At 35.9% G+C, this 16,086-nt stretch overlaps 1 protein-coding gene across 3 annotated transcripts in view; it reads left to right on the plus strand.

The window, feature by feature from the left end:
- usp43b (ubiquitin specific peptidase 43b) overlaps window positions 1-16,086 on the plus strand; it is a 64,524-nt gene that overhangs the window by 4,088 nt on the left and 44,350 nt on the right. For all 3 annotated transcript variants that reach the window (XM_089128340.1, XM_089128339.1, XM_039650861.2), the window contains exon 2: window positions 5,177-5,329. In XM_089128340.1, coding sequence (XP_088984466.1) covers window positions 5,177-5,329 — 153 coding nt within the window. The remainder of the gene's footprint in view (window positions 1-5,176; window positions 5,330-16,086) is intronic.

Consider the following 16,086-nt stretch of genomic DNA (forward strand, 5'->3'; position numbering starts at 1 on the left):
TGAACTAACTCTTTAAGACTTTTAGAATGACATGTACAATAAAACACATTTAGCAAGCCATTTATCTTGAGGTGGGAGGAGTAGCTAGAAATCCAGAAAAGATTTCTGTGGAAAAGCGTCATTGAGAAGAGGTGGGAGTGTAGCCATAAAGTATGAGAAAAAGAGGCCCATTTCTTCACACACCCTACTATCAAACGTCTGAAATTACTGGTATTGCCTTGATGGACCCCAGTCTGGGCTGACTGTTAGACAAATGGAGAATTACAAGATCACTCAAGGTAAAATGTACAGCTTTTGCCCACTCAATGAGGGAAAACCCAACACTGAAACAATATGCTAATGTATATTAGCCCACAAGACAAAATCTACAACCTCATCTGATTCAGAGTCTAATAAGTTGCAAATCTCGCTCTGCTTCTCTGACGTCTGTTAGAGTTAATGAGTGCCTGACTGAAAAAATTGAGAGCCATCTACAAACAATCAAGTGCTCTACACTATAATTTAAGGCTCCTACTGCGCCTAACTTCATTTGCCTAATATCGGCGTCAGTGAAGTGCAATCTATTTCTAATTAGACTTAAAACGACCTGAATTATACAGTGACGACAACATTACAAGTGGTGACTGGTTCAATTGTGTAATTTTTGGAAGAGCAAAATCCAAAAACTAGGGCATTGTTTGTGTACAATGTAGAACATCTACATGGTTAAAAGTGCTATTGGAACTCAAACCAATGAGTTGTTTAAGGGGAAAAGGCTGTTGAAAAAGATGGTATGTGGTTGATGGATGACAGGATGGTATTTCAAAGATCACAAGGTCATGTTGTACTGTTCCTGACTGATTAGTCCCACTGACTTAGAGTTGAGCGTAGCAGAGTTAATAGTTGATGTGAGTCTACATTGATTCATCAAGTCTGCTCAAGTTAGTATTGGGAATAAAAATAACTGGAAACAAAGTCGTACTCTATGGGCCAGATTTACTAACAGTTTGCGTTCGCACAAACCCTCTTTTGGTGTTGAGGATTGTGGGCAGTGAGGAATTATATTTGGTCTTCCCACTCCGGCCGTAGATACAGACAGCTACCCCATAACAAAAATCATGCCCGGTGAAAAGTTTTGTACTTTCAGCTATAAGAACATTGAATTCACAGAATGGATAGGCTAATTAAAACATTTTTTAAAATTTTATTTACTATTGTGTTGCCATTTTTTGTGCAATATGTCTATTATATTCTGTGTGGTATGTGCATATAATGTGTGATGAATGTTGCTCGCTCTTTTAAGGACAATCAAGAAATAATGAATCTTAATTAGCTCTGAAAAGGCATGGACATAGTTATTTTTTGTGGCTGACCTTATTGCATATGCCTTTGTTGGAGTTTCCCTTTCAAATGCAAAATTTATGGGAGGAGAGTGTTTAAATGAATCACGCAAGGTGATTTACTAAGGTTTACGCTAGTCAATTTACTGGTATTTGCGCCGTTATTTACCACCCAAAAAAGCATGTCTTAAACCAGACTCTAATTTGCGCTGCACTTGCTATTAGATTGTGTTGGTGATTATGGAAATGATACGGCTGTGTCTGTTCTTTAATTTGCGCGTTGTCAGTAGATCATGCACAGATCTTAACACTCGAGTCAGTGGGTATTGCGCTGACTTATATTGGGCTCTCATGCTAATTTGCCCTGTTTTAGTAAATCTGGCCGTATTGTATGTCTGTTGGCTCTGACATAATCTATGTAAAGCAGTGTACTCCTAAAAGTTGATGTAACTAGCAGAAATATGGATTTCAAATTTACACTGTTTCTTTTACAGGAAACCAAAAATTGATGCAATATCGAATTCTAAAAAAATAAAATGTTTGTGATAAGAATGCATGTGTACTACCTGCAAACAACTAGCAACAGAAAGTTGTCATGAAATAAAATAAAACATTTTATTAAAGGACCTGATAATGAGTTAAAAATCTTAAAAGGTCATATTTCTATATTATCTATATATAATCTTTTAAATTCAATTTGTTTTCATAGTTATGCTCATCAGTTAGAAATTTCTCATGGTGCACGCAATGTCTTCAAAAATATGTTTGTTTTTTTTTTTCATGGAAATCCATGTTTCAATTTGAAATGCATCAACACTGGAAAGAAAATTGCATTGACAAATTATTTAATGAGATCATACACAATTATTTTATCCTTATATTTGGGTTCACTCTCTGGATTTTAAGAAAAAGTGGCCTTTGAAGACCAAAGCTTTGATGTTTGAACTGTCCGATACTATTTTAATTTTTTTGACTATTTAATGGATGGTTCTGGGTACTTTTCCTTACTTATCTCTTGTCTTGAAATATATAAAAACATTAAGATGTTTCTCCATAATGCAGTACAGAACTTTTGTTGTTGAAAGAGTCGGTGAATGTCTATAAACCCAGTTGTGTTTATTCACAAGAGGATCAAAAACCAAAAAAGACACCAATAAAATTCATGGCCACATTGTCATTAAAGGTTCTGCTTCCATACTAATACTAGTTTTGCACACAAAACTCCCGTTCAAGTGCAAGTCAATCCTCTTCAGGCTGAGCACTCATTGACAAAAAGAAAGCTTTTCTTTTCCTACAGTATGAAACTGTTAGGAATCCTATATTTTAATTCCACTATACGTAGAGGCCTACATTTCTCAAAGCTTTCACAAATGCCGAAGAAATTTCACAGGACCTGAATTTAAATAGTCAGTGACTAATGACTAGGCTATATCTTATAAATTAAACATTAGGCTACATTTTTATCCTCCCAACACAAGCCTTGTGACCTTTGTCCTTTGTTTATATATAAATATATCTTGCAGTTTTTCAGTCACATTCTTTTAACTAGAAGGTGCTTTGAATGAATTGTTGAATAAATAACTCATTAGGACAAGGCATTTGGGCATCTAGACTTTCATTCTTTTGAAGATGGGTTTAAACTCTGTGACCACGTGACCCACTTTCTCACTATATGACTAATGTTAAGATTATTATGTTATCTCAGTCCTTAGGCCTACGGCTTCATATTATTATCTGCAATTTGCTTCCAGCTGCTAGATTGAGTTCGTATGGTTAATGCTGCTGTAATTAATCTTTATGTCACTCAGCCTTAAAATTATTATTTTAAATACACCTGACAATCAAGACTACTTTAAACTGGATTGAGAATATGATGTGGACTAGTAAAACATGTGTGCCTTCAAGTTACTTTGGAATGATGATTTTTTTACTAGACTTGGGCACATTTGTCATTAAAAAAAAAAAAAGACTAAGCTAAAAGAAAGCAGTTTATGATAGCTCATATACAGGATAACATAGTACCTTACTATATATTTACACTCACCTAAAGAATTTTTAGGATTATTTGAGCGTGGCATTGTTGTTTGTGCCAGACGGGCCGGTCTGAGTATTTCACAATCTGCTCAGTTACTGGGAATTTCACAAGTGCACCATTTCTAGGGTTTACAAAGAATGTGAAAATGGAAAAACATCCAGTATGTGGCAGTCCTCCTGTGGGCGAAAATGCCTTGTTGGTGCTAGAGGTCAGAGGAGAATGGGCCGACTGATTCAAGCTGATAGAAGAGCAACTTTGACTGAAATAACCACTCGTTACAACCGAGTTATGCAGCAAAGCATTTGTGAAGCCACAACATGCACAACCTTGAGGCGGATGGGCTACAACAGCAGAAGACCCCACCAGGTACCACTCATCTTCACTACAAATAGGAAAAAGAGGCTACAATTTGCAAGAGCTCACCAAAATTGGACCGTTGAAGACTGGAAAAATGTTGCCTGGTCTGATGAGTCTCGATTTCTGTTGAGACATTCAGATGGTAGAGTCAGAATTTGGCGTAAACAGAATGAGAACATGGATCCATCATGCCTTGTTACCACTGTGCAGGCTGGTGGTGGTGGTGTAATGGTGTGGGAGATGGTTTTTGGCACTTTTTAAGGCCCATTAGTGCCAACTGGGCATCATTTAAATGCCACGGCCTACCTGAGCATTGTTTCTGAGCATTTCCATACCTTTATGGCAACCATGTATCCATCCTCTGATGGCTACTTCCAAACCCCCTCCTGCATTCCATTTATTTATGTGATGGTGAAGCTGAATGTTTAGTATCATTACTCCATGCAGTCTTCAGTGTCACATGATCCTCCAGAAATCATTCTAATGTGAAGATTTGATGCCCAAGAAATATTTCTATGGAAACTTGTTTCCGCCAAAGAATAAAAACATTAAAAAGGTAATTGCGATTTTTATCTCTTCTATCTCTTTTATCTTTTTTTTATCTCAAAATTCTGACTTTTTATCTCAGAATTGCACGATATAAAATCATAATTGTGAGTTATAAAGTGCAATTCTTGCAATTCTGACTTCATAACATGCAATTCCGACTTTATTATCATGCAATTCTGAGAAATGTCGCAATTGTGAGATAAAAAGTAGCAATTATCTTTTGAAATGTTTTATTCTGTGGCAGAAACAAGCTTCCACACATTGATTATAATCAATTTTGAAAACCGTTGTAGTGCTATTTAGGGTTCTCTTTCAGTTGGTCACTTTCGACGTTACGTCTCTGTTACTTCCTTCAAGGGAACGAGGGTTACATACCTAACCTACACACCTAACCTTTTTGTTAAAACTGATTTTTTTTCCTGAATTCATTGATGAATAGAAAGTTCAAAGCATTCATTTGAAATAGAAATCTTTTACATTAATGTAAAGCAAAAAACAAACAATCACAAATGTTGCTGCTGATGTTATCTGCCAATGCATTTCATCAGAACTTTTTTTGTGACCACAGATGTTATGAGGATTCTTCAGTTATTTGTTTACACAGTTGTTGTCATGATCTGCAGTGAAAAGCATTATTCACTATATAACAGAATGCAATTTACATCCTCCATCTGGTCTCCACTGCATCTCAGTATCTAACAAACTCCCTGTTCTGAGTCAGATCCACTGCGGCTGTTATTCAAAGAGTTTGTTTTTTGTTTTTCTCGACAATCTATAGACAACTCAGCATTTTATATATCAAGTGTGTCAACTGAATAAAGGGATCATGTTCAATACCATTTTTGTGTTATGTCTATATTAATAGACAATCTGACACTGGTATTTGTGTGACCTTTATCTTGTTTCTTATCTCCAGATGACCGTATCTAAATATGGTGCTCAATTCCGGGGGAATTCACAGCATGATGCTTTGGAATTCCTGCTCTGGCTTCTGGACCGCCTCCATGAGGACGTCAACTCGTCTTCAACCCTACCCAATGGAAATAACAGAAGCAAATCAACTGGCAAGGTAAGCGCGTCTCTCAGAACCTGCCTAGGGCATGAAATGGCATGAAAGAAGTGAAATGATGCAACATTCAATCTCAAAAATTGGCTCTGGAATTTTTTTCCCCCCTGATTACTATGCCCCAAACCACAAATCATCACCTGATCTACAATGTGAGAATCTACGATATGAGAACTCATATTTATTTTACAGATCAAGTTAGTAGGATTTACCAATGGCTCTTCTAAAACCCCATATGGCCAACCAGCTGTTACCTTCACCATTATCATGACTTGGCAAGGTGAGAGAGTCTTGTCTACATGCCCCTGCCACCCGTAAACAGCACATCTGTTTATGAAATATGGATATTCGCGCCAAGCGACACAGCGTGCATTGAGATAGAGTGGTCTTGTACGTAACCTTGGCATTACCCAGATGAATAGCTTTTCACAGTGGCTGGGATTTTCACAAGGCGTTTTTCATGGGGACTGAAATTGATTCGAAACCCATTGCATTTTGAAGGTGTACAATGGTTTCCACTCATCTTGGACCTCATACGAAAGCCACATCACCATGGCAGCAAGTTGCAGAACTTTTCACAATCATTGCCACTCAAGTAGATACATCCAATATGAAAACCTACTTTTTATAGCATCAATCTTAAACTGCATCAAAAAATTGCAAATTTACTACATATCTCTGAAATTAGGGAAAATTTGTTTTCAACATTGTTAAAGCCATTATCACTGCACCATATCTCCAATATTAGTGTCTCCAAAATATCTATAGTAATATCTCCAAAATTAGCATATCGCTGATAATGGAGAAGACTGTTTTTTTTTTTTTTTAAATAAAGCCACTATCTTATTTAGAAACAATTTTCAAATAGAGGACGCAGGTATATTTTTCTCCATTCATAGAGGCCAAACATTTCCAAAAATCTACTTTCAAACTATCAAAGCTACTCTTGTCAGAAGAAAGCTTATGCTATTTTAAAAATCACAAATATGAGTAGCTAAAGTTCACTGAACAGGAACTTTGATTGTAGTCTGCTTCTTTGGTCAGATGAGGTCTTTTGGCAAAAAAAAACCAAAAACAAACAAACATCAGAACTTGAAAAGAAACTCTTCACCACTGTGAAGTACTGAGTTGACAAATTAAAATCAAGAGATCATTTTGCCGAAAAAAGTAAGATTTGAACCCCTTAACTGTCACTTGCCCGTGAATACGAGCAACCTAAATTTACTTCACTATATTACTATTAAATCCTGATCTAGTCATGACAAACTATATATCGTTGGAAATGTCTAAGACTCTTGAATAGATGTTATTTAATCCCAATTATGAATGAACAGTAATAAATGAATTTATGACAAGAGTGCGCCTCAAAAAATAGACGTCATTACAGGAGTATCTGACCTTTGTCACAAAAAGTTGACGGACACACTTTTAATAATTGAAACTTTGATTTTTAGTGCTAAAAGTTCATAATAAAACATAATCTAGTATATGTCTATAAAAAAAGATAAAATTATATTTTAAAAAGTAAGGTAAGAAGTCCTCTAAAAAGTATAATATATATTATATATATATTTTATAATTATTATATGACATATTTTAGTAGTTATCATAAATTAGGTATCATTTGAAAGCTTACGAACTCCGAATTCATCCTGTGAAAACCATTTTGAAATTGGATGTTGCGTTATCATAGAAATGGTATTTTTTTTATTAGGCCCCTCCCTTTTGGGCATCATCTTTCATAATTTATTATCAAAACCTTTTCTAATCTTGACAAAACACATATTGTCAGAAGGGTCTTAGTCTCAAGGTTCCATATTTAGTGACAGAAGTGATATTTGGATAGAAATTTATTAATTTGTTATGGCAGAATGCATACAATTAAATTCAATGGAATTCAATGGCACCCGGTGGCTATTTTTGGTATAACGCCTAAACAAAATCTCATAGGAACTTCAATTTTTGTGATAACAACTTTAAATTTGGAACACAACTTGGTTAGATATATAGCTTTTATTTTATGGTAATTTTATAGTAAAAAATATTTTGTAAAATATTTATTTTATATTAAAAATAATATATTATTAAAGTATATTTGATTTATTTTGATTTTTGGGCCTGAAAAAGCGAAATTTTTAAAACTGGTTTCAATGTGCACATTTTTGAAAACAATACCTTTATTGTATCTGTGGAAACTACAAAAACACGAGTTTGTGACATCATGTGCATGAGTATTACGTGTTCAGTCTATAGGCACGTAGTGTTTCTTTAAAAAGTGACATCGCCAACTACTGGCCTGGAAGCAGTTTTAGTGGTTTTACCGGATCCGTGTGAACGGGAATTGTTTTGAACGTGTTGTTGTCTGTATGCGAGGAACGCAAAAGGACCAATTTTCCATTTTTAGTAGCCTACATCATTGTCGTGTACTAGATTAACATTCATTAGTTTAACTATTTGCACTGATGGAGCAAATGTAACTGGCCATGTTTTGTCTAAAATATAAGTTAAATAAGGTCTTTAAAATCGTGCCCTGCTTTTTGATCTCTGGCCCTGAATGCTACATTCATTAATACATTCAAATTGCATCGTTTAATGAGAGACGTTATTACTTTCTCATTGGATTTCGGAAAGGAGATGGATGAAAATAGTGAGAAAAAAATGCCAAATGCAGTTTTCAAACATAATTATTGCCAGGACATGTTTTATGACATTACAGAACTCATATTGAAATGCTGGTGATACGCAGTGTGCACACACTAGCTTAACAATAGATCAGAAGTGTGACGGCCCACTTTTACTAGCTTTAAATGGCTTTTAGCGCACAAACACCATATTACGCCTACGATTTTCTTCCGTTTGCACCATGCTGCTAATTGTCTCTTTTTGAACTCAACAGTGCCTGAATGGTTATCAGATGTGATTTGATGTAGTTGGTTTTGTTCGCTAATTAATAATTTGTTTAGAGACACAAATTTGAATCGCTGCTTAGTGATGAACCAAGATTTGAGTCTTTGATATTCTGTAAAACAACTCATTTAATCTATAGTCTGGTAGCACAGTGGCGTATTGTCTTTAATTGATGATCTTTGTGTGTATGTGTGTGTTTGTGTCACGAGCCGGTTCAGTTCCTCTGGCTACGCCTGTAGCTACAGCCTGGTTTATTATCTCTGAGCAGTACTTTCATCTACTCTCTGTTGATACCCCTTTTGACTGAACTTAATCCATTATTAAAAGCCCGCTTTTTTCTCCTTTTAAGATATGTGCCTATGTAGGCGCAGAGATAAAGGCTTGTGGTATGATGCTGGGATATACTAGCCTTAAAAGCCATTGCAAGGTCAGTAAAAGAAACATCAGTATTCAGATTGATAGTCGGTGTTCATGCATGCTATGTGTCAAGCTGCTAGAGACCCACAGTCAAAAATCTGAACAACAAAGATATAGCCTTCACAACATGTAATGTAGTGAAGTACCTTTTTTTTTTTTTTTTTAAATGAGAGGGAACCTCTAAAACCCATTTCTGTCCAGGTACAAAAACCAGGTGCCAGAATATATTGACTGCACTGGTTCTTAAAAGCTGGGACAGACTTTCCATTTCCAAGGTAGGCCTTTTAGCTCATGCAGTGATGAATAGATAATCAAAAATCAACTTATTCATTCAAAAATTTCTAATGTAAATTAGTCACTTTTCAAAATAACCAAAAAATGAACAGTTGCAATGATTTATTTAATTCATCTTTAATTCAAAAATCCATTTCATATATTTTTTATAATTAAAAAATAATTGTTTACCTCGGATTCAGTGCATCTCAGTAAGGATAAGGATGGTGTCTCAAAATGCCTCATTTTTGAGTCAGTCCGCAGCATGACCCTTCTTCATACAAAGTACATACCAGGTACATTCATACCTACATAGCCAGAGCCCAGCGGACATTTTCAGACTCACTCTTGAAGACATTCATTATAAATGTATTATACATGTGTGTTCTAATGGAGGTTGACATGCCTGTAAACAAACAGCTAGATCTATCTTTCATTCTCTCTCTCTCTCTCTCTCTCTCTCTCTCTCTCTCTCTCTCTCTCTCTCACACACACAAACATTGACCCCGAGGCCACTGATTTTTGGCATTCCCTTCACTATGTTTACTGGGTATCACTCTGGAAACAGAACTGGTGTGAAGCCATCTCTCAACGGAATGAAAGGAAGCTTTTGTGAACGAGTGGATGAAAGAGACGCTTGTTTAGGACATATGGACTGAAGGAGAGAGATAGAGAGAGGTGCAAACCCCCTCCTGCAGCCCTCATAGAGGGTTTAAATTAATTTACAGTTATGTCATTATGTGTCCAAAATCCTTACAACATTACACATTCTTTTTAATCAATCTGGTTATTACAGTAACTCTAGAGATGCAATCTGTCGGTATAGAATAGATGATGGCTGTATTTTGTCATCGATGGACCACACAATACATACAGTACTATGGATGTATAAAAGCAGGTTGAAATTTAGGCTCACCTGTTTACGGACAGTGAAGCAGCAGATGTTATATAAAGTAAAATTAAATAAATAAATATTTAAAAAAAAAACACATCCATACATTTATTATCGTATAGGGTCAGAATAAAATAAAAATAACGTTTTTCCTTGCATATCTGCAAACCTGTACACAATGTCTAAAGAAGTTTGTTTAGCTTTTGAAAGGCCGACCATGATCATCTCTTTTTTTTTTTTAATTTATTTATATTTATTTTTTTATACTCTCACTCTATCAATAAAACAGTGGGTCACGCCACCTGCAGATGTTTTTCTGTGGACTTATCATTGCAGTATACATAACATCAGCAATGTCCATGAGTCAGAGTACAGGAAGCTGCTGGAGGACCTCTGGTGTGGAGGAAACCACCTACTGTTGAACATCTGCAAGACAAAGGGGCTGGTGTTGGACATCTGGGATATCAGGGAATTTCTGGAACTGCCCAGGGGGAGCAATCCAAACCTGAGCAGCAAACTGGGCTGACCAGAGAAAGGTTACCGCGGGCTGTACTGTCTGAGGTGGGCTTTTTAACTTGGCAGCACCAGAGATGTTCTACTAGCAACACAGGTGTTCTTCTGTCAGTTTGGGACCAAGACCAGCTCAGGAAATTCCATTAATGTAATCTGATATCTAGATTCAGAAAGTAATTACTTCATTATTAATTAAGTAATTCATTATTATTGTAAAAATTTAATATATTAATTCGTAATCATATATATATATATATATATATATATGTATATATATATACTGTATATATATATATATATATATATATATATATATATATACTGTATATCGAGACGCTTTTCTCACGAGATTGGGTTCATGAGACGGAGATGAGATTTTTGCACAATTTTTTTTTCAGAAATCCTCAATGACAAAATTCATGACTGGAAATATAGTATGCAGGTGCATTTTACAATCTTTTAATTAATAATGCACTAATGCATGTCATTTCAGGTCTACTTTATGAGTGTGAGTTATCAAATGCATTGTGAGAAAACAATATATAAGCACTGTTAAAGGTTTTTATTGACTGGCTTTTCTCCTGTTTGATTTCACATGAGTCTCTTCGGACCTTACTGTACATTTAAGAGCTTCCATAACTTCTTATTGAGGCTTTGTGTGACCTCCTAACTGAACTCATTGAAGTCTGAAGTGCAAACAATAAGTGCAAGTGCAACCATAATCAAAGTTAGCACACAGACTCTTTATAATTGTTTTGAAATTGCTGTTTTATTTTGCACTGACAGTTATAGGGTTAATGCGGCGAGTTCGGAAATGGTAGATAGAAACAAGGCTGGTGTGTTTTGTCTCTAAATTGTACTTGTGTTCTGGTTATAAGTTCAGAAACAGAGCCTCCCTTAGCATAGCTGTCAACATTGAACATTGAAAATGAGGGAGATTTCCTGAATTCCATCCCCAAAAGTTGATATCCAATTTCGATTAATGTATCGATTTTATTTGTTTGTCACTTTTGTCCCTTATCTCAAGAATCAGTGCTCTATATTTATAAAAATAACAGAGTAAATAATATTGAATTGATTGTATATACATCATGTTGTAAAATATAGAACTAATAATATTGACAAATTTTGTCTAATTTAATAATTCTTTGTAATACTCTCAGAATACTCTTGTGACAAGTGATACTGAGAAGCGACATCACATCCTGTCTTTCATCGTAGTTCGTTTCCCTTTCATTCCGTCACAGGTGCCTCACAGAGGTAAATACGCTACATGAAATGCCCCTCATTATTATTCATTTCACATACTCTTGGTTCTCCCTGACGATGTCTGAAAGGAAATAAACGCTGCTCTGCATCCAGTTCTGAGCGTTTGCCAAGAGCTCTTCTCCGCGGAGGACTAGCTTTTCTTTCCCCTTCTCTCTTCAACTCGGTCTCTCTGTCTCTCTTTGTGTGTTTGCCCACTGGCATCTCCTTAGAAACCAGCACAAGGTAGGAAGCCAGAGTCTCACAGCATTGCTGGATGAATTGTTGCCCACCTCTAGGGAAAGGCACAAAGGGAGAGAGGGAACATTGAAAGACACTTTTTTGTGTGTGCATGTCCTTATTGGACTTTCTATTCTTAGCTCTCGCTTAGCGGAGCTTCACTTCCTCTTCCTAAACAGATGGGGAGATTGTCTGTTTGCACAATGTTATTGATCAGTCACACTAATGAGATCTCCCCTGCATCTAAACACCTAAAATATTCATCTGAATCATTTCATCCGAACACAAACTCAAAAACAGTATTCCTATAACATATGGGTCTGGTTTTTCCAACCGAAATTCTGATGGCAAGTACACACGATTTGCACTCATTGTTGCTGTATCAACTTTTTCCAGATAAATCCGCCATTAAATGACATATATAAACAAAACGAATTGTAGTCGTTCTCTTTATATGTCGGTAGCCAGTCTCTTCCTGTCTAATTTCTTGGCTCTTGGCCTGATAACCGTACGTACACACCGGCGCCGGCGAGACCGGCGAGTCTTTTTTCAAAACTGTATTTAATGGGCCTGCAAACTAGCAAACAAGCATGAGGTGGTGATGGCGCAGTGGATAAGACATGCCTTTGGTGCGAGAGACCCGGGTTCTAATCCACTATCAGACACCAATGTGTCCCTGAGCAAGACACTTATAGTTGCTTCAGAGGCGTGCGACCTCTGACATATATAGCAATTGTAAGTCTCTTTGGATAAAAGCGTCAGCTAAATCAAAAAATGTAAGCATGTTGATCGTTATTTTTGCAGAAATTTGATCGATGGAATGAACTTAACAATCATAGTGACATGTTTGCTAATGAAATTGCTTACTTTGCGGTGTGAACGCACCATAAGCCGCAAAGGAAAACATGGACCGATAATGTGAAATACAGTCATATTTTATTTTATTTTTTTTTGATTTCTAGATTTCTAAGATTTTTGCATTAATCTATCAAAAGTAGATTCTCTAAAATTGTTGCTGCAAATTGATTTTTCTTTTCTTTCCCACGGTTAAAGGTTGCTAAATTCATTGGGCTAGTTTTGTTGCACAGACCTGGCAACCCTGCCTATAGACTGAACTCATAAGTCGTTTTCACAAATTCACATTTTTGTTGTTTACACAAAGATGATTACATGAACGTCCTAAATGCAAAAAAGTTCAATTTGTTTTAGTAAACTGCACTCATTAGGCACTCATTCACTCTTAAGGGCCCTATCTTGCACCCGGCGCAAATGACTTTATACACTGACGCATTTATCATTCCTATTTTGCACCCGCACAAAGCGGGCTTTTCCCTCCACAGACGCACATCGGTAAACTAGGAAATGAACTTGCGCTCCCTTGGCGGCTCGGTGCAAAAAGGAGGTGTGTTTCGGCGCAAACATTCCCTAGTGCTATTTTGCAGTTCAGGATCATCAGAATCATTGGGGTTGATAGGTATTTCATCGTTGATTACTCAATATGTCATGGGACTATTCAATTTAGAATAACTGTCTTGCAGGATATATTCAGAATTTCCACTCTTTTGAAACTACAACTTTGCTAAAAAAAAAAAAAAAAAAAGCTGATGCATTATTATTCTCAAATATTACATTTCAGGCCTGTAAAGAGAAATAAATGTTAGTTCATGGTTAGTCTTTTACACTACAGCATCAGGAAACATCTCAACTATTCTAATAGATATCTAAGATTTATACTGTCCTGAATATTATCTGGTTGCCCAAGTAAGAAACTACTGTACATTTATACAGTATGTAAATATTTTAATCAATATAAAGACCCTTTACAATCATAAAAGGCCCTCATCTCTCTTTGAACATTGTCTTGCAAGTCTTGAACTATTTGTAGTGGGATACAGCATCATCCTTCAAGCAAAAAGACTAGTTCTTTACCGGACGAAGGAGGTGGATATCGTCTATGATTTAAATGGTGTTTAGATCTTTTAATTACATTCGAAAGGCGCACATGAAAACACTCTTGAATCAGTATAAACACTGACTCTCCTCTGTCAGCATTTCTTCTCTGACACTAGTCTTTCCATCGTTCTCTTGCTTACATTCTGACTGAACAACGCTAACATTAGCAAGGCAAACATCCACAGCTCTAGACACATCATTTAACAACTGTCTCTCACAGTCTGACGGGACATAATTATTTTTAATGAAATGCCTGCCCTGTTTTACCACAGTATATTTACATAGTTAATGCAGAATATCCTAAAAGGAGGGAATGCAAACAGAACTATGCAGATGACATGCACCTAGATTAACTCATTTGTTTTCCTTCCTCCTCCTCGTGGAATTGTGCAGAAAACTTTCGGAAGAAATGCAAACAATAGTGATAAACACATATACACAAAAATGTCTGAATGCCATAAAACTAATTTCATAAAATACAAAACCAACGAGAGATGCACAACGTTAAATTATATAGATTTTTGGCAATGTTGGCAAATATTAAAATTCCATACCATTTTAACTAATAAAATATAAAGCGTATTTAAGCATAACATTAATTATAATGTTCAGTATTGAAATAATAAAATCTATTTTGAGATTTACTGGTGTTAGAGTTATCAAATTATTAGTGTTTTTAAAGATAACTAATAATGAAATATTACCAAATGTAAAAATAGAAGAAATAAGAATTTTAAAAAAATCAATACCAATGTATTAAATGAAATAATAACAGTTGCAATGCATCAGTAAAAATCATTTTCTATTTAAAAGTTTTTTTCTGGAACACTGCTCATTTTAAACAGTATGTTTATTGTCTTTATAATTTAAAACCTAATCGTTTAGATCGTCAAGTGTGCTTATTCTGTCGGCATATATTTAAAATAAACACCACTTGGTTTGATATTTTGTTAATTAATGCAATTCCATTCATGCATCAAGTGTGGCTTAAGCTTACAAATACTTTTTTTTCGGGACACTGCTGTAGATTTACTCCATTACTCACTAGTTATTCCTTGTAGAATTGCTTAGATTACTATTTTACAAGCTTTCTATTGTAAGATCAGTGCAAAAATAAAGTCAATGAGAGAGAGATCTCCTGCAGGGCATAAGTAGATGTCCCATTCTTCATCCCTTTCTTTCATCTTCATCTTTTAAAAGGGGGGATATTTTTAGTTTGGAGCCCAGCAGGTAGTGGGATGTCCATTATATATTAATGTATCCGGTGTATGTGTAACTTGGCATGTGTGTGTTTCTGTGTTTTAGCGGTTTTAAAGGCTCTTTTTGCTTATGTGGGCCATGCTGTGTTCAGATGCACTGAATACAAGGTACGCATCCATCTGTCTGATCAGGGTTGTGAATTATTCATCTTAATGCCATTATGGTAACAGCATGTATTGCCTGACTATACTTTTCAGGTAGTTTTCAAACATATATCTTCTCAGCAAAGTGCAGTATATATTCTTCTACGTATATTTGATGGTTGTGACTGATGACACTGGACATAAACACCACTGATGATTTATGAAGCTCAGCCAAAATAACCCTGACACAGGATAGAAAGTCATGATTATGAGAACAAATGATGAGAGTAAAAACTGCCTGCTTCACCTATTTGCTAATTTAAAACATAATTTCTCCTATTCATTTTTAATGTCGCAGTGCTTTAATTAAAATGAGATCTGTGCAAGCTTGCAGAAACACATGTTCTGTATATGCTAATGATTGCAGAACAAATCTACATACTGACCTTATTTCAGTTTCTCAGACCAGCTCACATGTTCAAGCCATAAGCCTATATGGCTTGATTTGTCCATGAGGTATTTTTTGGATTGTTGGAGTTTCTGAATTGTCTATTTTGATTTCATGGTGGCTTTAAGAGGTTAGGGGAAGTGATCCTTTTCCTGGTCAGGACACAGTTAAAGATGAAGCTCTCTTAAACACTCACTTAAAGGCTCCAGATGCAACACTTCAAAGTGCTGTCCAACCTGCCATTTCAAACGACACCTTTGGCACCGGGTACTTTTGGCCATGTTTCAAGCAGCTTGTGCTCTCCTACTCCCATTGGAAGAGTTCACTCATCCACTACCAACTCTATTCCTTAGATGTCTGTCTCATTCTTCTTGAAGCATTAACAGTATAGTACTGGCGAGACCATTTAATTTAAACATAATGGGCCCTATCTTGCACCCGGCACAAATGACTTTATACACTGCCGCATTTATCATTCCTATTTTGGATGCGCAAAGCGGGCTTTTTTCCTCAACAGACGCACGTCGGT

Source organism: Pimephales promelas, chromosome 3 (assembly GCF_988280905.1).
Source record: "Pimephales promelas chromosome 3, fPimPro1.hap1.1, whole genome shotgun sequence".
In the NCBI taxonomy this organism is placed as follows: domain Eukaryota; kingdom Metazoa; phylum Chordata; class Actinopteri; order Cypriniformes; family Leuciscidae; genus Pimephales; species Pimephales promelas.